This window comes from Poecilia mexicana, unplaced genomic scaffold (assembly GCF_051168715.1).
Source record: "Poecilia mexicana isolate PSO_F unplaced genomic scaffold, ASM5116871v1 scaffold_4, whole genome shotgun sequence".
In the NCBI taxonomy this organism is placed as follows: domain Eukaryota; kingdom Metazoa; phylum Chordata; class Actinopteri; order Cyprinodontiformes; family Poeciliidae; genus Poecilia; species Poecilia mexicana.
Genome location: NW_028263373.1, coordinates 29,251,407 through 29,273,124, shown reverse-complemented (window position 1 = coordinate 29,273,124; position 21,718 = coordinate 29,251,407). Strand labels below are relative to the sequence as shown.

At 39.0% G+C, this 21,718-nt stretch overlaps 1 protein-coding gene across 2 annotated transcripts in view; it reads left to right on the top strand.

The window, feature by feature from the left end:
• The window catches only part of fryl (furry homolog, like), a 71,626-nt gene that overhangs the window by 14,043 nt on the left and 35,865 nt on the right, over positions 1 to 21,718 (top strand). The window contains exons 2-24 of one of the 2 annotated variants that reach the window (XM_088005167.1): positions 6,237 to 6,445; positions 6,905 to 6,958; positions 8,729 to 8,868; positions 9,007 to 9,103; positions 10,588 to 10,667; positions 10,750 to 10,830; positions 10,963 to 11,131; positions 12,049 to 12,141; positions 12,248 to 12,346; positions 12,430 to 12,531; positions 14,539 to 14,583; positions 17,396 to 17,499; positions 17,995 to 18,103; positions 18,227 to 18,313; positions 18,493 to 18,664; positions 18,739 to 18,871; positions 18,945 to 19,052; positions 19,143 to 19,380; positions 19,474 to 19,650; positions 20,538 to 20,624; positions 20,708 to 20,976; positions 21,143 to 21,353; positions 21,454 to 21,578. In XM_088005167.1, coding sequence (XP_087861293.1) covers positions 6,237 to 6,445; positions 6,905 to 6,958; positions 8,729 to 8,868; positions 9,007 to 9,103; positions 10,588 to 10,667; positions 10,750 to 10,830; positions 10,963 to 11,131; positions 12,049 to 12,141; positions 12,248 to 12,346; positions 12,430 to 12,531; positions 14,539 to 14,583; positions 17,396 to 17,499; positions 17,995 to 18,103; positions 18,227 to 18,313; positions 18,493 to 18,664; positions 18,739 to 18,871; positions 18,945 to 19,052; positions 19,143 to 19,380; positions 19,474 to 19,650; positions 20,538 to 20,624; positions 20,708 to 20,976; positions 21,143 to 21,353; positions 21,454 to 21,578 — 2,989 coding nt within the window. The remainder of the gene's footprint in view (positions 1 to 6,236; positions 6,446 to 6,904; positions 6,959 to 8,728; positions 8,869 to 9,006; positions 9,104 to 10,587; positions 10,668 to 10,749; positions 10,831 to 10,962; positions 11,132 to 12,048; positions 12,142 to 12,247; positions 12,347 to 12,429; positions 12,532 to 14,538; positions 14,584 to 17,395; positions 17,500 to 17,994; positions 18,104 to 18,226; positions 18,314 to 18,492; positions 18,665 to 18,738; positions 18,872 to 18,944; positions 19,053 to 19,142; positions 19,381 to 19,473; positions 19,651 to 20,537; positions 20,625 to 20,707; positions 20,977 to 21,142; positions 21,354 to 21,453; positions 21,579 to 21,718) is intronic. The other variant, XM_088005168.1, reaches the window with a different exon arrangement.

Genomic DNA, 21,718 nt, shown 5'->3' with positions numbered 1-21,718 from the left:
TTGGAAATGCCAGAGTTAAGTTAAGACTCCATATTCTTATGGGGATTTTGGCTGCATGATATTAGGAAAACATGCTGGTGAGTGTTATGATAGTGATGCAATTTAAGGGAAAGGAATAGATAACTTGCGTGTTGGTATGTGTTTTTTCTTCTTCTTTGGTTTCATATCAAAAAGAGACTGACGGTCAGTCTATCCACCTTCTGGAAAATAAATAAAATGAATTATTTCCATCTCAGTAAGAAGATTTTAGTGAAAAACCTGGTTCTGGTTGGCTTCTGTTATAAAACAACTTAACTTGCTGACTTGCCACATCTCTTACAGTGATGGAAAGCTTGAACAGGTGGTACTTAAAAAATATTGCTGTTTATAGTTACTATTGCTAAAGGCTGGTATATTACACTAAATAGAATATAAATCCTCTAATAATTTTGTTCTTATCTTACAGCACTTGCAATGTTTTACACAGACTCCATTCTGTCACACTTGTTTTGTCGCTTCTGTGTGAATAAATAGAAACTAGAATCAATAAAAATCAATGCTGACCAAAAACAGAAATTGGCCACAACATTCTAGTCTTTGCACCAACTTAAAAAAAAAAAAGTCTATTGGCCATTTTTAACTTTTTCCATTTAGAGAACAAAATTGGAAAATGAGCTTTGGTCTTGATCTAAAACCTGGCGATTCTTGGCATCAGTTTCTGTTTTTGAATTATTTGTTTTCTGTGGGTTGAGTCTAGCATGGGGATTCTTAGCTTGGCATGCCGCAAATGACTGGCATGTCCCAGGGAGAAACAAAGACGGGGTTGAGGGGGACGACAGGCCCCAGGCCCAAAAAAAAGTTTGTTTTTCCTCTTCTTGCTGTTGACTGGAAAAGTACAGTGTTGGGTCGCTTCACTTATGTGAAGCAGTCAACAATTCAGTTAGCCTGTGGTGGGAGAGAAGAGAGAGGATGGAGGGGGGTATGGAACACCCCAGTGATTGGATATCAAGAGCAGGCTATATGACATCATTGGGCTGTTAGTGAGCACAGTAAACAAAGAGGGAAATGCTTGAAAGGCTCTCTGTGCTGCTAGACACCATAATGACAACACAACCCAACACTTGCTGCCATCCCAGCCACAACACCTTGTACTTTTCATTTGCTTTCCTGCTGTTATTGCTTGTTATATTTCAATCAGAACATTTAAGTTGGGAAGTATTTCAAGAATATTGCTGAGACATTTGGTAAATATCAGATGGTTATCTTGTCGCACTGATCTTTAGTGGTGCTTATTAAGCTTTGAGCTGTATATTAATTTTCAGTTCAATGCAATTTATAACTCATATCATTCAAGTGTCTTCAGAGTCGTTTTGGGTGGTGATGCTGTGGGTCAGTCTGGCTGTGAATCTGAAGAAACTTGAAAGCTTTTGCTGCATGACAGTCTCATGATACAGATATTTACATGTAACCAAAGACTGTTCTCAAAATAGGTACACACTTTTATTTTTGTTAACCTTGCAATTATTGTTTTTTTTTTTTCAAACAACTTAGAAAGATGGTATAAACTAAGATGTCAGCTTGGAGGAGGGCAGGGACAGAAGAAGAAAAAGAAGTGTATGCAATTCAGATGTTCAGTAACATATATGTGCATGAGTATTTACATTCTAAAATGTCCTTTAGACCAAAGTTTTGCAAAGTGATTAACAGTAAACATGACGGTCATGACACTATAGCAAGACAATATTCCAGTATTCCACAGTAACATGACACCGTCAGCTGATTGCAGGCATTGCTAATCCACCTCATTTGCCTTTGCTGCTCCTTTTTAAGTCTATGCTTTGCTGTAAATCTTTAAAGCCGGGCAAAGAGATGTTGGAGTCTGGGATATGATCCTTGCTTATTATGAATGATGGAAGAGATTGTTTGATCTTTCTCCTCCTGCTGTTCTTTAATCCCGCTCTGCATCCATGAAACCTTCTGTTCATCTCCTCTGCTACTTGGGGTTGAAGTTCAGGTGTTGTTTGAACTTTTGAGATGCCAGTCAGTTGCTCCCATAGTTGTAAAAACAATACTTTGATGCCATGATTACGCATCTTAATCTTAACAACCGTCAGAGAGTTAAAAAAAAAAAAAAAAAAAAGAACAAAAATCCTTTCATCAGCACAGAGGAATTAAGTGTCTTATGACTTCATTTTATGCACCTTACTGATACTGAAGATGGCGCTCGGTCGTCCTCTCTTGGTAACAGCGTCCACACTGAAGAGTACCGTTACCAGGGTTTAGATATGGTGCATTCACTGATTGGAAAAGAATTGCATTTCCGATGAAGCTGAAAATGTGAGCATCTGTGGTCTTCAGAATCAGCCTTTATTTTCATTGTTCACATTGTTGTTTCAGTAGAGCCCATCCAGAGAACAAAAAATAGATGAACAACATAAGACATGCAAAGTTTCCCCCAGAAAACTTGCTAAGCCCGCTGGTTGGAGCCCTCGACAGTCTTTCATCCAGTGGCACGTTGTGTTTTTGAGTTAAAAAATAATTAATGTTGACAGGAAATTTGAAAATATCACTTGGTTATTATGTGTTATTGGAAGATTAATACCTGAACACCAACTATAAAGTCTTAAAAAATGCACTTTCATCACAATGTTGCGCAGCATGCAATAACTAATAAAACATATGATCCTGTGATGACTCTGCGGTTGTCTTGCCTTTTCAACCAACGTATGCAGACCTCGATGAAGTAAAGCCCAAAGTGCAAGGAGTCTGTCTGATTGAAACAATGTTGGGAGTTTTGCTCTTATTGCTGTTACAAAATTGTATGTTTCTGTGTTAAACCACATGCTGCAACATGATCGCAGCCAGCCACACGCTGCGCAGTTTGTGCTCTCTCATAACATCTTTGATAACACTTGATGTAAACTCACTAAGCACATTGTTCAGCATATCAGTGGTAGATCAGAGCAGTTGAAGGTATGGCTTCTCTACTTGTTTCTACATGTAGACTTGCTGATCACAAGATGCCATAATTTCCTCATTAGCTTCTTAGGCCAGGTACAATTTTTGGCTTATTTGTTTAGTTTTCACTTTACGTTAATCCTCCGTCGCCACCGCTGCTGTCTGCAATATATTTGGCTCTGTACGCTGAGCAAACAGTCAGCACAGCTACTTTGTGTTTAAGTGGTGGGAACATTGTTCCTGTGCAGTCTGGAATTTGATTTGATCCTCTTTCAAATCTGTTTTTACATTAACTTATGTCTAGATGAAGGTCTTCTTTGTTTGCCAGATTGAAAATTTAGTTATTGTCCAACTTGTGGATCGTTTTGGGTTTTGAGTTGCTAACGAAAGCAAAAGAAACAACAACAAACTTTTATTGCTTTTTTGAGCTTTAGATTCTTGTTACGTTTGTGTTCTAAACCAGAGTTTTCTTTCTTTTCTTTACATGTGCTTGGTTTTAAATGCCAAATGTGGAATCAGTGGTATTGCTGATCACAAACTGTGAAGGATCTGTTTTTCAGCACTCCTCCAGTATTAGGACATTTTACCGATCTGAAGTTTCTCCAGATGCCAGAAGCAGTGAAACAGCCCTTTACCACACTGCAAAATTGAAAGGCAGCTTCCAAAATGTGCCGTCTCATGATTTGATGGGAGTAAAAAAAACTTAAAAAAAAAAAAACTTGGTGAATGTTTTTGTGGCTAATGTGATTAGAAACTAACATAAAAATCTAGAAGGTTTAGTGTGGAAACATAAAATTTTGAAATGGGAAATTTGTAGGAAACCTGTGTGAAAGCTCTCTTTTGGAGTTTTTAAGTAGATTTACTTTCAGAATCGGTTACCTACTTGTAAATAGCCAAGTATTAGCATCTGCTAGTTTTAGTCATGAAAATCTTGATATTGTATGCAGGATTTCTGGTTTTTCTTTTTGGGAGATTAAAACATTTCCCTGCACTTCTGCGGTGTTGTTTGGACAGTTCAGAGTACAGAAGTGTTTCTGTGGCAACCAGGAAGAAACAGAAAAAGGCCTTTCCTGGGAGGGAAAGAGGCAAAGGGTCACTTTACTATTTTCTGTCCACTTGGCAGGAGTCGGACCATTGAGAACCAAAGTGGAAGTTTCACCGTATTCAAACATAAATTCTCAGAAACACCACAATGTGCCAGCTGAATAGAAGGAAATGTTGCCGTCTGACCCCTCTACCTGGAGCTGTTGATGTGTTTAGTCATGGTTCAAGCTTATAAGAGAAAAAAATATGAAATGGAGGCATTATGAGTGACAATAAAATAATAAATTACCACCATAAAATACACCAATAACCTTTTGGATGAAGATATTGTAGATATCCAACATAAAACATGCCAACCAAAAACAATAAATTAAACAAATAAAAACCACTTGCAGCTGAAACCATGAAACTGGTGATTAATATTTTTGCCCTTCAAAAAATGTTAATCACCGTAATTGAAATGACCGAGCTCATTTTAAATTGCGATTAATTGATTATTTCGGTATGTAAAACTCTCCAAAGCAACATTGATTAAACCTATTCAATTCAACTACATTGACTTTAAACTGTAAATACTCAAACAAGGAGTAATATTATTTGGAGTTGTGTATGACAACAGTGCTTAGCTCTTGGTCTTCCTCAAATTGTTGATGTTTTTGGCTCCGCGATGCTAGATTTAAAAACTAACATAATCTCCTTTGCCTGTCACCAAGTTGGGAATTGGTGCCACAATCTTTTTAATTTAGGATTTACTAAGCAGGCAAAACCTCAGAATTGTGCAGATGTAGAGCCATTGAGGACCCACCTGTGGTTGATCATATATTCTCTTTATGGATAAGACTTGAAAAAAATATTTCTCATAGAAAGAGCAGAGCCCCGTCGGTAAAGGTTTCCGAGACAGCCCTAGGTGCCCAAACGAAAACTCCTAGGATTTGCATCTGATATTTGAATAGGAAGAGCAAATGATGTGAACCACATGCAAATGTTGTGATCCCACATAGATTTGCTTAAGGAAGCTAATCAAAGTGCTGCCCCAGGAGCATTTCCTTTCTGCCTTCAGGACATCTAGGGCCAACGTCCTCTTGTCCTTACGCCTTAGCTTAGTAAAGTAAGTAAATCAATCAAGTCACCACTTGAACCACATTGAAATCATTGACGTATGCCAATACTAAAGAAAACGCTAAAGGGGGTGGGGGGAAGAAAGCGGACCTGTTAAAGCAGAAGTAATGAAGTAATGCTAATAAAGGCTCAGGAAGTAACATCTCTTTTCAGTAATTATGTCACTTCTGACTGAAGCTCAGAAACAGTTTCTCAAGCTAAAATAAAACTGTTAGCCAAACAATATTTGTTGCTTCCCCATTACAAGGCATTTTAAAGTGTTTTTCACATTTGATAACGATTACTTTATCTCTCTGACTCAGAAACTCAACAAAGTGTCAAGGTGATGATTTTGTCTGTTTTCCAGTGCAGTTGATGCTTATGGTTTGTGCAGATCCATTTGTGTTTTAGTCAGTAGCTTTTGAACATTTTTTTTGCTTCCTTGTTTTGTGGTGGGAGCTGTAATTTATTTAAATGTCACTAGTCACAAGTACAGTAAATATATCCAGTGTGTGTATTTGTTGTTTCTAATAAGTCCGCCCTTATTTGTGGCGAATTGACTAATCTTCTGGAAGCTTTAGGTCCTAATTTCCCCAACAAGTAGAAGAATGTTATGAAATATAACATCTGAATAAGATGGTTTTTGAAAATTTTACCTCTAATTTTAGAAATAACTTTAATGTTTTGTTGTTTTTAGTTATTTGAGTTATAACCATATATTTTGACTATAAGTTATCACAAGGATTTAACAAGAATGACTATTGTGGTTGTTTTTCCAGATATTTAGGTTGTTTGCTGTTCAGAAAATCTCTTTCCTTTGACTTTTTTTCCACTATTCCTAATACAATAATGTCTCCTTTATTCTGTTTTATTTTGTCTCTTCTAGAAATGCCTTGCAGTCTACCTTGTTTTCTGAACAATAATGATTTTGATAATGATTGTTGATGCCTTTCCAGATCAAAGCGATCTTTAGATGCATTCAATACTGAGTGGAATTAAGAAAACGTCAGAAATGTAGATATTCAACCTACAGATCTCCAGTCAGAACAGCTCAACGTTAAATCAATTTTTTTTTAATGTGTCCTATTTTCTATACCTCTCACATGAGTGTCGTTCTAGATCCCTTAACCTTTGACCTCCTCTGGCTCCCCTTGCAGCTTCTACACCAGTCAGCAGCAGTGCGATTAGACGCCGTGCCCCCTGCTCGGTGACTCCCCTCACGTGGGAGAAGCACAGCATCGCCGCCATGTCCAGCATCACCATCGACCCCGAGCTCAAGCCCGGGGAGTTTGTCATCAAGAGCCTGTTTGCCGAGTTCGCCGTGCTCGCCGAGAAGAAGATCGAGATGGTGATGGCCGAGCCGCTGGTGAGTTCAGAGACAGAAGACGGGAAATGGATCCTATTGAGTGCCAAAAGAAGCACTGTCTTCTATCTCTAAATAATTACTTTAGGTAGTCGGTTAAAAAAAGCCTAAAGAATGTGACAGCAGAGGCTCTTTTTTTTTTTGCTAAATTATTGTTTTGTTCTCAGACCAATCAGTTGTATAAGGTGTGTGTGTGTGTGTGTGTGTGTGTGTGTGTGTGTGTGTGTGTGTGTGTGTGTGTGTGTGTGTGTGTGTGTGTGTGTGTGTGTGTGTGCGCGTGTGTGTGTGTGATTTCTCAAAACATAAAATTTCAATATATTTTATGGTTACTTTAGTTTATCTCCAAAGTGTGGTGGTGGAAAAAGTTTGAAAATGCTTGAAAAGTGCTGGAATTTTACTCTGGGAAATCATTACAAAGCCTGAAATTAGTAACAAGCTTATTCCCCTCTGTGTTTCCAACAGGAGAAACCACTGTCCCGATCTCTCCAGAGGGGGGAAGACGCACAATTTGATCAGGTCAGTGCAGTTACAACACAGAACAACAATATTCTCCAGAGCTCCAGTTGTTGTAGTGTCTATAAAAGTTTGCTTAATTAGTCCTCTAACTCGCTGTTCTTTTTGCCTTTTTTTTTTTTTTTTTTTTTTTGGCATTCCAACATCCTCCCCTGGTAATTGTTGTCATTACATGAGTCAGATCAGAGAAGGAACCGTCTTAAAATGCCTGCACTCTCTGGACAAAGCGATGTTGATCCCATAATAACCCTCACAAAGAACTGAGATCTCGTATAGATGTATAAATGTGACACTCTCACCGACAGCTACTCCCTCACCTCTGTACGTCTATGCAGCATTTGAGTCTCCCAATCAATCCCCCCCTCCACCCCTCAATGGGCTGTCTGTGCCTCATCTGCAGCTGCTGCAGATCTCTGTACAATAGGCCTGCCTGCTGCTGAATGCTTTGTTCAGCACAACACAAAGCCAGCGAGGATATGGTATAGATCCAGCTGTCCCCATTGTGAGTGAGACAGAGAGAGAGAGAGGGAGCATATAGAGCCAAAAGTGAGTGCGTAGAATCGCTGTGTCATCCTCAGCAGTAAATCTGCATCGGGTGCTGGAGTGTATTTGGCCAGCGCCATAAGGGCAGAGGGAGGAATTACATAACTCTTCTGCCGGTCGTCCATCAGGCGCCGTCCTCTCCGCACTGTACTGGCCCTTTAAACTCACAAAAATCCTAGCTGAACACTTAAAGCGCACTGACCACTTCAGTTCAAGTGTTATTTATTTCCTAATGTTTCTTTTTCTTTTTTCTAGCAAAAGTATTCACTGCCTTTTTTCCACATTTTGTCATGTTGCAGCAATAAACTTAAATGTGCTACAGTGGGACTTAATGTCACAGATCAGCACAGAGGTTAACTCTGAAGTGGAAGGAAAATAAAATGTGGGCTTTTTTATTATTATTATAAATTGTTTCTGGAAGATAAATCAGAAAACATCAGTTTGGATTTTTATTCAGCTTTGAAGAGCTGGGACATTATAGAGCTGCGTCTTTTCAGGAGTCTTTCTACCACATGTAAAAGCTGAACATTTTGCCTGTCCTTATTTAACAATAAATAACAATTTAGAAGTTTTGCAGCAGATTGTGAAATTGATTCAAGTCTGGACTTTGACTTGACTGTTTTGATTCAGAAATATGCTTTAACTGTTCCATTAGGGATGCACGATATATGGACATCAACATCGGTATCACCTGATTTTATTTTTTTAACATACTGGTATCGCTTTGATGAATAAAAAATAGGTCAATATTAACAAGTGATATTTATCAAAGTCAGCTGTATAGACATTTTTTTTCAAGCTGTCAAAATGGTAGTAAAATATATGTTATATTTGGCAGCAATATTAATATCAGATATGGACATCAGCCCAAATTTTCATATCGTTGCATCCCTCCCTTCCATTCAGCTTAAGGAAGTCTTTCTCTTCCTGGCAGGCTCACAAACATTCCAGTCTGCTTTTTGCAGCCTCTAGCACGCCGTTTCCATAGTTGCCCTGTGCTTAGCTCCACCTCAGAAAAAAAAGAATCCCCTCAGCATTATGCAGCCGCCGCTGTGCTTCACTGTGGCGATAGTTTTTATTATTTGTTTTTCAAGGTGTTTTTTTAATTCTGTGGACCATAAAAGCCTATGACGCATCTATGACAATGTTTTTCAGGCAGCGTTTGCATATTTCCCTGGTTACAAAAATGTTCTGATGTTTCATCTTTTTTTATCTGTACTTTTTTTTTAGTTAATAAGCTCTATGAGCTCAATAGCAGAACACTGTTTACCCTCCCTCCTGCGCACACTATTCGACTGGTACCGGCGGCAGAGCGGCACTGAAGATGAGTCTTACGAGTACCGACCTCGGTCTAGTACAAAATCAAAAGGGTGAGCGCATCCTTTCTTCTGTACTTTTTCTTCTTCCTTTTTTTTCTTCCTTGCCTATCGCATTTTTCACCTTGAACAAAATGACTGTCTACCAAATGCTACTTTGTGTACAATGAATTATTTGTCGCTGGTTTGCAGGGATGAACAGCACCGGGATAAAGATTACCTTCTAGAACGACGGGACTTAGCTATAGATTTTATTTTTTGTTTAGTTTCAGTGGAAGTTCTAAAACAGGTGAGCAATCCAGTTTTGTTGCTTCAGTGAAATATTATCCACCATTTGTAAAGTATTTTCGTAACACTTTATTTGACGAGGTGTGAATAAGACTGACATAACACCTGTCATAAACATAAAGAAGTCTTTATGAATGTCTATGAATGTTGTCATGAAGTGTCACTCGGTAAATAATGACACTTTTAATGCAAAGTTGCTCTAAAAGTTGCATTGAAAGTCCATTAAAAATGCCAACATTGCATTAAATTCTCATTATTTACAAAATCATGCAATGTTGGCACTTTTAATGGACTTTTAATGCAACTTTTAAAGCAACTTTGCATTAAAAGTGTCATTATTTACCGAATGACACTTCATGACAACATTCATACCCATTCATAAGGACTCGTTCATGTTCATGACAGATGTTATGTCATGTTTATGACAGTGTTATGTCAGTCTTATGCACACCCCTTCAAATAAAGTGTTACCATATTCTCTATAGCTGGGATAAAAATAAATAGAAACAGCACATTAGTGTATCTTATCAGTGTGTAAGAATGCTTGTGAATTACAAATTCCTCTGGTATTTGTGGGGCTCCTACATTAATACACTGCATGTATTCATGCATATACCTTCATATGCATTAATATACACAGTGGAAACTGCCTTGGCGCTACTACAGATGCTAACACTTTCAGTCTTTAATTCCGTTGCTTTGTGACGTACAACCAGTCAGCGCTGAGAAATTTAAAAGGTGCTCCTGGATTAGCTGCCTTGTAAACACCAGCCAAATAACATTGACACACTCCTAACTCAGAGCTGATTTTTTTTGTTGTTGTCATTTTAGATATGCTCAAAGTAATTTGGAGTCATGTTCCATATAAAAATCGATGCAATCTGACAGGGTATCAAATGTCCTTTTCAATTAAAAAACAAAGATAAATTCTTAACTGTTATATTTTATGTTGTAGATGTTTCTTATTGTGGGTTAGTTGTCTCTGTGGTATTAATAATATTTGTCACTACAGTAGTTTTAGATCACAGTTTACTGAGAACATTCAGAAATGTGTCTCATTCTCCTTCAGAAAACGCTGCTTCTAATTTGCCACTGCGGCTGTTTATTTGCCCACTTTACCCCACGGCTCTACCGATCTGACACGCCAGCAATTTGTAAGCTGAGACATTTATTGTTTACCAGGTGTCTTTGCGCTCGGCAGCTCAGAAATTCGCTAATGTTGCCACAATGACTTTTTCCTGCATGGGAACAGAGATAATAAATGCGGCGGCTGGCGACGCACCAACTTCCAGCCGAGAGTGTTTCTAAAGTAGATTGTTCAAATCAAAGCTCCATTCGGAGGAGAATGCCAGTCCTTGGAGACCCGAGCCGTGTTGTCCTTGGCGTTTGCTAATGCGGGGGGAGGATAATGAAGGGCTGAGAGGAGAAAGAAGACGGACCATCAATGCTTCTAATAAGACTAATGATGCCATGTTTACGCCACAGATTCCTCTTCATCCAGTGCCGGATGTTTTAGTACATGAAGTTCTAAACCTGGCGTTCAAGCACTTTAAACACAAAGAGGGGTAAGCGCCCGTAATTCCAGAGACGGATGGGGTAATGTGATAATTTGAAGATTTGAATACATACCTTTTTAATTTTTTACAGATACAGTGGCCCCAACACTGGGAATGTGCACATCATTGCAGACTTGTATGCTGAGGTCATAGGAGTTCTTACACAGTCAAAGTGAGTATCCTGAAGTTTACATTTAGGCCACATATAGTTTTTTTTGTTTGTTTTTTTATCTCTCACTTCTTCTTTATGGTGGGAGTATTGAATAGTGAGCACAGACAAATGTCTTTGTCCATGTTTGTCCAGGTTTCAGGCAGTGAGGAAAAAATTCATCACAGAATTGAAGGAGCTGCGGCAAAAGGAGCAGAGTCCATACGTCTTGCAGAGCATTATCTCTCTCATCATGGGCATGAAGTTCTTTCGGGTCAAAATGTATCCGGTGGAGGATTTTGAGGCTTCTTTTCAGTTCATGCAGGTAAAATTTGTGGTGGTGGGTAAATTACACCATGCACTAGTTTTTTTTTTTTTTTTTTTTTCTCGTTTCCCTCTGCTGCTGTTATTTTTAACGATGCAACGTATCTACAGTCATGGCTCTTAAAGCTACAGTCGAAGTTTTCCAAATCCAACCTGTTGAGCGTTATATGTTAGCACATATCATGTTGATTTTAGTTATTTCCTTCCTATGTCCTTTGTTTTTGGACTTGTACTTCCTCACAAGCCAATATTACACAGATAACAGTGTTTCAATGTCTTCGAGAACAAAAGGGGTGATATGGCTGCTGAGAAAGTTTTCCTTAAAGTCATAAAACATACATTCTTTGGCTCCAATGTGAACTTTATGATGGGTTTATGAGCCATGTTATATTTATATTTTTAGTCTTTTCAAACTCCATTGTAGGATCAAATGACCTAAATAAAATGAGAAATAATATTTAAATCTTATTTAAATACTGTATTTTTGTCATGTTTGGCTAGGGATGCACCGGTCAGACATTTTTTAAACTCATTTTCAATCATTAACTTTAAGAAGCCTTTATCTGTCTATTAGTTTTAGCCAATTCCAGTTTTCTCTTCAGGGACTTTAAATGACACCAAAATTATGTTTTCTTCATTCCAGATGAATTGAAAATGTAACTCATTTATGTTGGCAATAAAATGTCTATATAGTAAACAAAGTGATGATTTCCAAATAGTTGCTAACATTTGTGTTTAGACACCTGACTGATAATTAAATTAGCCAAATCTGAGTGTTTTTCATTCAGTAACAACTTCTTCTCTTAGGAGTGTTGTTGTTAGTGTGACCTGTGTGTTTCCTGCTTACAAAAAGCATTTGTGTGTTTTGCAAAGATCTGATTTATTTCTTCCATTTTTCTTTTTTTCTCTATGCTTTAGGAATGTGCCCAGTATTTCCTCGAAGTCAAGGATAAAGACGTAAAGCACGCTCTTGCTGGTCTTTTTGTTGAAATCCTCATTCCTGTCGCAGCTGTAAGTCAGGCTCACAACGCTGTTCTGTTTACATGAAAGTTGAATGTTTTTTTTTTTTTTTTTTTTGTCGTCTTCGGTTAAGATGAACGTTTAACTCGTTTTCCAGGCGGTGAAAAATGAAGTCAATGTGCCGTGCCTAAAAACGTTTGTGGAGATGCTTTACCAGACGACGTTTGACCTCAGTTCCAGAAAGAAGCACTCTTTGGTAACGATAAAGAGCTCCGCATGCCCACTGAGATCTTTCAAACCTAATAAACAAGTCATTATCTAATGTTTTTTCCTCCCCAGGCTCTTTATCCCTTGGTAACGTGCTTGCTATGTGTGAGTCAGAAGCAGTTCTTCCTTAACAACTGGCACATCTTCCTGCAGAACTGCCTGTCACACCTGAAGGTAATGCCAACCACAATTTACACAAAACTATTTAAGAAATCTTAATAACTGTTCTTCAAGTTAAATCATTTCAGAAGTCACTCTAGACACCATTACACTTGATTTCAACTAGCTTGTAGAAACTAGCTGAGTATTTTCAGTTTTTGAAGATAGAATTAAGAAAATGACACGACTAGACTAATTCACACTCTATACAGAGTTTATTTAGTTTGGTCTCCAAGCATGTGTATCATTGAAAATTATCTACTGGTGATAAGACGGGTAATAATTCATAAAAATGTTGCAACACTAAGTAAGTTGTTCCGATTTTGAGTTGTGTGCTCTGCGTTTTTTGTCTACAAAATCATAATGTGATTTCCCTTTTAATCATCAATAAAGCAGATCTGAACAGAATAGCACTTGATTTCCTAAAAACATGAATTGAAATGAGCAATCATCTCATAAACAATTACGTGGTGTTTAAAACTCTGCTTTAAAAGGTTTGCAGAGCCCAGGCATGCCTCAGCATGCATGCATGCGATCACATCTCAAGTGCTGTTTTACCTCAGGTCTCTTATTGAGTCTTTGTAAACCAATTACAAACGGATCAAGCCCGTCTTCCTCTTGCTCCTGACCGTTGAACCCAGCGACTGATTGACCAGATCTCTGACTGTCTGACTGACTGACTCAATGAGCCTCTCCTCCTCTAAACACTGATTACCTCTTGTGGATTCTGTTTGATCTTGCGGGGAACGTCGAAATGCGGCTGTCATTCAATCATCGTGATGATCGTTTCCAGTGGGATGTATATTTTAGCGTTTAAAATCAGTGCCTCAATTGTTTGAAACAGGCAGCAGACTTGCCTGAGAAACGATTCTTGTGATTTTTCATGCTCTGCTCCATCCAGTGATTTTAATTCTGTGTGTACTGGTGACTCCTGAAATTACTCTGAGACATTAACAACAATTACTTTAGGAATTGATTATTCTGTTAATTAATCGGTAAGAAAAAAATTGGTACATTCTGTATATTTTTAACTGAACCTTCTAATGTTTTTTTATACAATATTATAAATACTTTAAGAGATGCAAAAATTCTGGTCCTTTTATAATAAGAAAACTTTGTGTTGCCTAGAATTCAATAATATAGCTTTCCATAAGGGAATTTGGAGCAGATAATGCTCTTCAGGAGATTTGGGTAAAACATATTGGCAGACAAGTCTTTTTAATCTTAAATGTAAAAAGTGCACAGTTTAGACTTATTTATTGCTGTGAATATTTTAGTTTATTCAGCAAATAACCTTTATTTTTGAGTAATGATTAATCAATTGCTAAATTTCTATAATCGATTCATTGCGATTAATCCGATTAATTGTTTCAGCCCTAATCCATCCCTCATTAAATGCAATACTAAATTAAACACATGAAATGTAATGACCCATTTAAAACCTAATGTTCTCGGGCTCAAAAGATTAACGTTCAGTTTGGAAACGTCCCTCTTTTAACAAATTATTGCATTTGTTTGTGATCCATAAAGCATGGTACCCACAGGGTTAAAATGGGACACTTTGAGCATGCTGGATGTGGGTTTGAATCAAACACTAAATCGGGCGTGGCTGCTTGTGTGTGTGCTGGAAGAGGCAGGCACTGCTGCAGTAAATTTGACTGTTTCTTGTCATCCTCTTTCTTTTGAAGTCTCTCCTGTCTGTTTTCTCTTCGTCTCCTTGTCTGATTTCCAAACTGCAGCACATACCTTAGTTTTGTTTGCAATTATACACTAATATATGTGCTCTAAATTTAATTTAACCTGAATGGACTGTCACATATGTAATACTAACATGCAACTTGATTCACAAGCGGCATGTCGGAACAGTTCATCATAGCTTCTTTTTCAACTTTACTGTTAAGCTAGTTTGTGCTTTTCTTGTCATATTTGTTCTGTTTTTGTTAATAACTTGCATGTGTCCCTCCCCAAACCATTCTTTTGTTTCCTGTCATTTTATGTTTTTCTCACGTTGACTCGCTCCAGATGCCATCTAACAACAGCATCAGAAAGCAGATTGAGACACTGCAGGTGAGTCGTCCAGTGTCAGTGCGTAGCCGGGCGCTCCCCCGCCCGTAACGGTCCAAAATCAGGACGGTGGGCAGACAGTAAAGTGCTGCTCACTTGGATGAAGGGTTGAGTTTTGCTGTTGTGACGTTACAGTGAAGCGCAGCATCAACAGGGAAGTTCAACACATGAACTGTTTGGAAGTTGTGAGGTTGCTCTGTGTGTTTAAAGTGGTTTGTTTTCATGCAGCGCTGCTGATTATTGCCAGATGGTGAGAAAATGAGTTCTTTAGTGCTCAATGGTTGTCTTTTAATTGTAGATTAATTTTTGGGGAAAAGTGACAAAAATGTTTTACTTGATAAAAAGTACTCCATTAATAATAATCTTATTACATTGTTGTGATAAAAAACAACAACAACAAAAAACAAAAACAGTAATATGAATTGTATTCAAAAGGTGTTTGGTGAGATGAATTGGATAATATTATTCTTGAAATGTCTTTTTATTCTGTCCTATCAGTGTGTCTAAGCACACCAAACACTCTTCAGTGTGGAGGTTGTTATGGCATGAAGAAGACTCAACTATTTTCAGTATTAGTGTTTAAAAATTAAGCTAGTTGAAGCACAAAAACTTATACAAAAAGTTTTTTCTTTTTTTTTCCAGAAGTATGGCAGCTATTCCATCAGGCTGTTACTGTAAATCAAGGAGGAAACGTAAATCTTAGGACATTTCTTCTATCGCAGAACGTTCTGGATTGGGAAATGTTAGCTAATGTGGACGTTTTCCAAAAGATTGCCTCAGGTTGATTTACTCTATAGGGAATACACAGAAAGACTGTTGTTTATAGTGAGGTCAGCATAACTTTTAGTTAGTCTCACATCTTCCCATAACACCGATGATTTGGGAAGATAATAAACTCAAACATTTAATTGGACACAGCTGTTATTTTAAAATGATCTTTTAGAGAGAAATAAAGGACAGAATATCTTACTGTTGTTTTTAGAGCGCCAAATAAAAAAGTTTGTTTAGGAGCTGTAGTCTGTCTTTTTAAATGAGTAAAAGAGTGGCTGTGATTGTTTTAAGTTTGGTTTTATTTGTACAAATTTGAGTTAGAAAATACTTTATTCATCCCAAAGGATAAAGTAAATGTTGTAACTCAAAATCGAAGTATTGAATCTGGGCAGGAAGGATGTCCCGTAGCAGTCAGACTTGCAACAAAACCGAAGATGCCTCTGACTGAAGACTGTATGATGGCTTATGACTTTCACAATTTTTCTAGCAGTTCAATTTCCAGGAAGCATCAAATCTCTCTTTGTTTTAACGTCTATCTGATCGAGTGGTTAGAAACCGATTCCAAAACTGTAGAAAATACATAAAATACCCGTCTAAACACCTGGACAGTTTTCCTGTATTATTACCTTAGACTTTAGTTGAGAAAATAGTTGATCTATAAACATTTCTGCCTTTATCAGTAGGTCATTGTTTTACAAAAGCAAAGTTAGACATTTGGCACAAAATCTGTTAAGAATAGATGCAGTTTGATCTATAAAGAGATGGTGAAAGAGCTTTTTACAGAGAAATGGAGAAAAAGAAATCTAAGCAGATCTATTAACTTTTTTTGTTTTTGGAGACCGACTGTTGTTTGTGTTGTAGCCATCGTTGGAGCCAACAGAAACCATTTTTAAATAGGAAAACCACAGAAAAATATTTAAGGACTGGGATTTGTTTCTCTGTATCCTGTTGCACATTTCATTATTTCATGAGTATTTGAGTTTCGTTTTCTCATTTTCATTGTATTGAGTCATACCACTCATGCAGTGTCAAATGTGCGCTATTAATACTTGATGCTTTGTTTTATGCTATGCTCCTTCACAGTGGCTCTTCTCACTGCTGGGAATTTACAGCTGATGGTTCCTTTGCTGTTGTGTAGAACTGATGAAACTTTTCTGTAGAAGCGTCTGAGGCCCATTACTCTGTAAAAGTTCTGACGCAGTACTTCCAGTTATTGTTGCATGTTGCACAACATTTTTACTGCTCCTGCCATGACTGGCAAAATCAGTATAATTGCTTTTGTTTTAAAATACAGAAAACAGAGAATTTAATTAGCAGATGAGAAACTGCATTAAAAAAAGTCTGCATTTAATCTGCCATTATGCTTAAGGTTACTTAGGTTTGAGTAAGCTTCTCAGGTAGTTACGGATCCCTTATTAGGTGTGGGTGGCTTTTACTAACTTGTGTGTTTTGCAAGAAACTTGATCATGTGATCAGTTGGTTTCATTTGTTAGTTATATTTAAGTCTTTTAATACAATAATTAATGTAGCAAATGAGCAGAATGGCTCACACTGAGCAACTCTGTTTGAAAAATGAGGTTTTCCTTCCCAGTCGTTTAATTTGTTGGATGTTCTTGCTGAAATATTAACATAACTGCCATGAGGTGTAAAAAGCACATTGAACAAATCCCGTCTACCTGCAAATTTGACACATCGGTTTAAACCGAGGCATCATTATCATGTTTATAGTGTTTATATGTACTGCTAATCTGGTGAAAGACTAGATTACGTATGACCTTTGATAATGAATTTGTGAAGTGTTTTGATTAGGAAGAGTGAACTTTTGACCTAATATGTGTAAATGTGTGGCATCATTAATATACAGTTAAATACAACTTTAAATGGGGGGATGTTGCATTGTATTGCTGTGTTTAAGAGTGACTGACTGTAAAGTTGCAACATGTTTCATAGCCTCTCTGGTCTCTCAGGTGAGTAATGAAGCTTTCAACATACAATTTCTGTCTGAGACAATAATGTTTGTTTTTTGTTTTTCTTCCATCTATAGAATAAAGATCCCAAAATGTCCCGTGTGGCGCTGGAGTCGCTCTACAGGCTGCTGTGGGTCTACATTATCAGAATCAAGTGTGAGAGTAACACCGTCACACAGAGGTCAGTTGCGTAACCATGTAAATGCTTCCAGCCAATCAATTTCTGTGCAACTCGTTCCTATTAAAAACAGTTTCTCACATAAATTCACAGCTTAACAAATGCAAACCAGAAACTACAGAGTAATGAAGACTGGATACTGTTGTACTCCACACTTTTCAGATTTTTTTGTTGTTGCTCATAAAACATTTCATTTAGGTGTTTTCAAGGTTTAGAAAGTGCTTGATGTGTGTGAAAAGTCCTTGAAAGTGTGCAGCTTTAATCACAAACCTAATTTCTTTTTAAAAATTTATCTTGTGAAGAGCTTTAATTTTACCGTAGGAAAACTGTCCAAATCTTGTTCTATATATCATAGAATCCCTCTAAAATAAATTCAGTTTGTAAGAAGGTGAGAAAATGAAAAAAAAAAAAAAAATAATAATAATAATAAACTCTATGACGGTATGAAGCTGGTCATTCAGTGCTGTATATGCTTATTACCCTGTTTCTACTCCTCAGCCGACTGCTCAGCATCGTGTCAGCACTTTTCCCCAAAGGCTCCCGCAGTGTGGTGCCCAGAGACACGCCCCTCAACATCTTTGTCAAGATCATCCAGTTCATAGCCCAGGTCTGACTGGAACACTGTTTTTTTTTTTTTTGTTTGTTTTTTTTTTTTTGTTTTTTTAAAGAATAGCTGACACACCACACAGGCCTGAGTGTGTCTAACTGCTTCTGTTGTTGGTTTCTGCAGGAAAGACTGGACTTTGCTATGAAGGAGATCATCTATGACCTGCTGTGTGTGGGCAAGTCTCACAAAACATTCACCATCAATCCAGAGGTAAAGAGTTAAACATGCTGGGTTTGGGTTCTGTTTATTGCTTCAGGTAATGATTATTTTATTTTTAGCAAGCTACTTTTGAGGCTACATGCTCATTAATGGATTACTAGATTAGTATGTCGATTACTTCAGTCGTTTCAACCCTATTTCTCTTCTTGCTACGTTTTCTGTCCCACCAGAGGATGAATATTGGTTTGCGAGCCTTCTTGGTGATTGCAGACAGCCTGCAGCAGAAAGACGGCGAGCCTCCGATGCCTACGACGGGGATCATCATGCCTTCTGGGAACACCATGCGTGTCAAAAAGATCTTCCTCAACACCACACTTACTGACGAGGAAGCAAAAGTGATCGGTAGGTTTGGTATTTGGGCAGGTAACGTTGCACACGTATATTTAATGTTCTAAGATCGCTGGGTGTTTCCTCAGGCATGTCAATGTACTATCCGCAAGTAAGAAAGGCCTTGGATAACATCCTGCGTCACCTGGACAAGGAAGTGGGACGCTCCATGAGCATGACAAGTGTTCAGATGTCTAACAAAGAGCCCGAAGACATGATTACGTACGTAAGCACAACTTTGATGCGTGCAATTTCCTGCTGGGTGTGACTTAGCTTTTTATGAACTGTTCCACAGGGGGGAGAGAAAACCAAAGATCGATCTGTTCCGGACATGCGTGGCCGCCATCCCAAGACTGATACCAGATGGCATGAGCAGACAAGAGCTGATAGAGCTCCTAGCCAAGTACGTCACCCTCAGTGACCTTCATCTCATTCCAATCTGTGAGCTGCGGTGAAGCCTGTGCAAACCTCTTTGTTCGTTCCACGTCCGTAGATTGACCATCCACATGGACGAGGAGCTGCGTGGCCTTGCCTTCACGTCTCTTCAGGCCCTCATGGTGGATTTCCCCGAGTGGCGGGAGGACGTCCTCTCAGGGTTCGTGTACTTCATAGTCAGAGAGGTCACGGACGTCCATCCCACGCTGCTGGACAACGCGGTCAAGATGCTGCTGCTGCTCATCAGCCAGTGGAAGCAAGCCGTGCAGAGCAGCAACAAGGGCCATGATACACAGGTGGGTCCTTTGGGTTTCTTTGGCAACAGTTTCATGCAACATGTTGGAAATACTCAATAATAATTTTTTTGTTTTTGTTCTATTGTGTTAAAGGGCTCAACTAACAGCCGGTCTCTGTCCTTGGAGCGCACCCCGCCTTCAGCAGTGCTTCATGTTGTGGAGGGTTTAGCGCTGGTTGTGCTCTGTAGCTGCCGGCCAGCCACCCGCAAGTTGGCCGTTAATGTCTTAAAGGAGGTCCGTGCTCTGCACACAGCACTGGGAATCGGCAAGGTAACAAGTTCAGGCTCACTGTACCTTGCAGAAGCATTAATGGCACTCGAAAAAATTCACGTTACATTGCGATTCATTCTTTTTAAAATATATTAAAGGGGGTGTTTTATGTAAAATTAACTTTCTTGAGATTTACTTCAAGAAAACCGCACCTGGAATGTTGCTTTGATTCTTTCATGGATGTTTCAGAAATGCTTGAATCTCCCATGGCAACCGTTTAGGTTGTTTAAGGGCTTCCTGATGAAACGTGCCACCTATTTACCTAAAGCTCCTACTTGGAGTTGCAGCCTCCCAGCCGAGGTCCCTCATGCAGAACTCTGAAATGGCACCATGTGCCTGGAAAATTCATAATATGACCCCTTTAATAATAATACAAAATTCAAAGAGGGAAACAAATATTGCCGATGACCTTGGACATACTGCTCCCACTGTGATACATGGCAGAATCAGGCCTTTTAGATCCTTTTCTGAGGCACAGACCGTGAAGTTAGTCATAACTGATCAAAGATACTTTCACAGAACAGCTGTGTTTACTCTACGTTTATATTACATGCAGATGGAATCTTTTATTTGCTTATGTGATCGCTGAAGGCATTTGGCTGCACTTTTATTCAAGGATTTCAGAGTAAATCGTTTTTCTTTGTAAAAATTTTGAAAACATTTTTTTTAATTTTCCTTCCATTTCATAATTGTGCACTACTTTGTGTTGGTCCAGCAAATAAAAAAGGCAAAATGTGAAAAAGTTTCAGGGTCATTAATAGTTCTGCAAGGGACTGTGCAGAACTATTCTATGTTATTATTATAAATGGGAAATTGAATAGCTGTGTGCCTGCAGAGGAGTAACGGAGTTTAATTAAGCTTCATTTGTCGTGTCCTAATCTCTGTAGGGAGATGAGGAACTGGCTATTGATGTAATGGACAGATTAAGTGCTTCTGTGTTGGAGAGCTTCATCCACCTGACCGGAGCTGACCAGGTATGACCGTTCCCTCGCTTCCGCACAAACGAAACATCTTGTGAAACTCTGCTGATCTTCCCCTGCCCTTCCCTTTGCCGCAGACCAACTTGCTGTATTGCCCCAGCGGGATCGAGCTTCAAACACTAGCAGAGTGGAGTTCCTCTCCCATCAGCCACCAGTTCGATGTGGTCAGCCCGTCGCACATCTGGGTGTTTGCCCACGTCACGCAGGGCCAGGACCCCTGGGTCATCAGCTTCTCCAGCTACCTGCGGCAGGAGAACCTGCCCAAACATTGCCCCACCGCCCTCAACTATGCCTGGATGTTTGCCTACACCCGCCTTCAGCTGCTGTCTCCGCAAGTTGACATAAAGTACGCTTTGTGTCCTGTTACTGCTTATGTTGTGACACACTCGCTTCAAATAGTAGTTGGTGTAGAAAGCAAATGATGAGGGGAAAACAGGAGAGTTGCGTCTCTCCATTCGATAACCTCAACTCAGACTAATCCAACCCGATGTTTTCTGTTCGTCCACCTCCAGCAGCCCCATCAATGCCAAAAAGGTGAACAGTCTGAACAGCAGCGATTCCTACGTCGGCCTTTGGAGAAACTACCTGATTCTTTGCTGCAGCTCCGCCTCCTCCTCCTCCTCAATGTGCTCCTCCTCATCCTCCACCTCTGGCTCCGTCCGCTGCTCCCCGCCTGAGACGCTGGCGTCTACGCCGGACAGCGGCTACAGTTACGATTCCAAGGTCGGAAGAGTACGCTCAAACCGAGAATGACGGAGCAGAATAAAGCATCGGCTGTGCAGCAGCATCGATGTGACCAAAGTGAATGTGTGTGTGTTCACAGATTGTCGGGACTCCGTCCCCCTCCTCCCTCTTTAAACACATCGTTCCAATGATGCGCTCTGAGAGCATGGACATCACAGAGTCTTTGGTGTTGGGGCTTGGCAGGACCAACCCTGTTGCCTTCAGGTAATAAAATACTGATACGAAATCTATAATCATATGTATCTCAGGGTTCTTACACTTTCTGGTTAATTGTGGAATTGAAGTTTTATCACAACATTTTGTGGCGCTATAATGATAAAAGTGAAGACATCAGTCGCATAAAG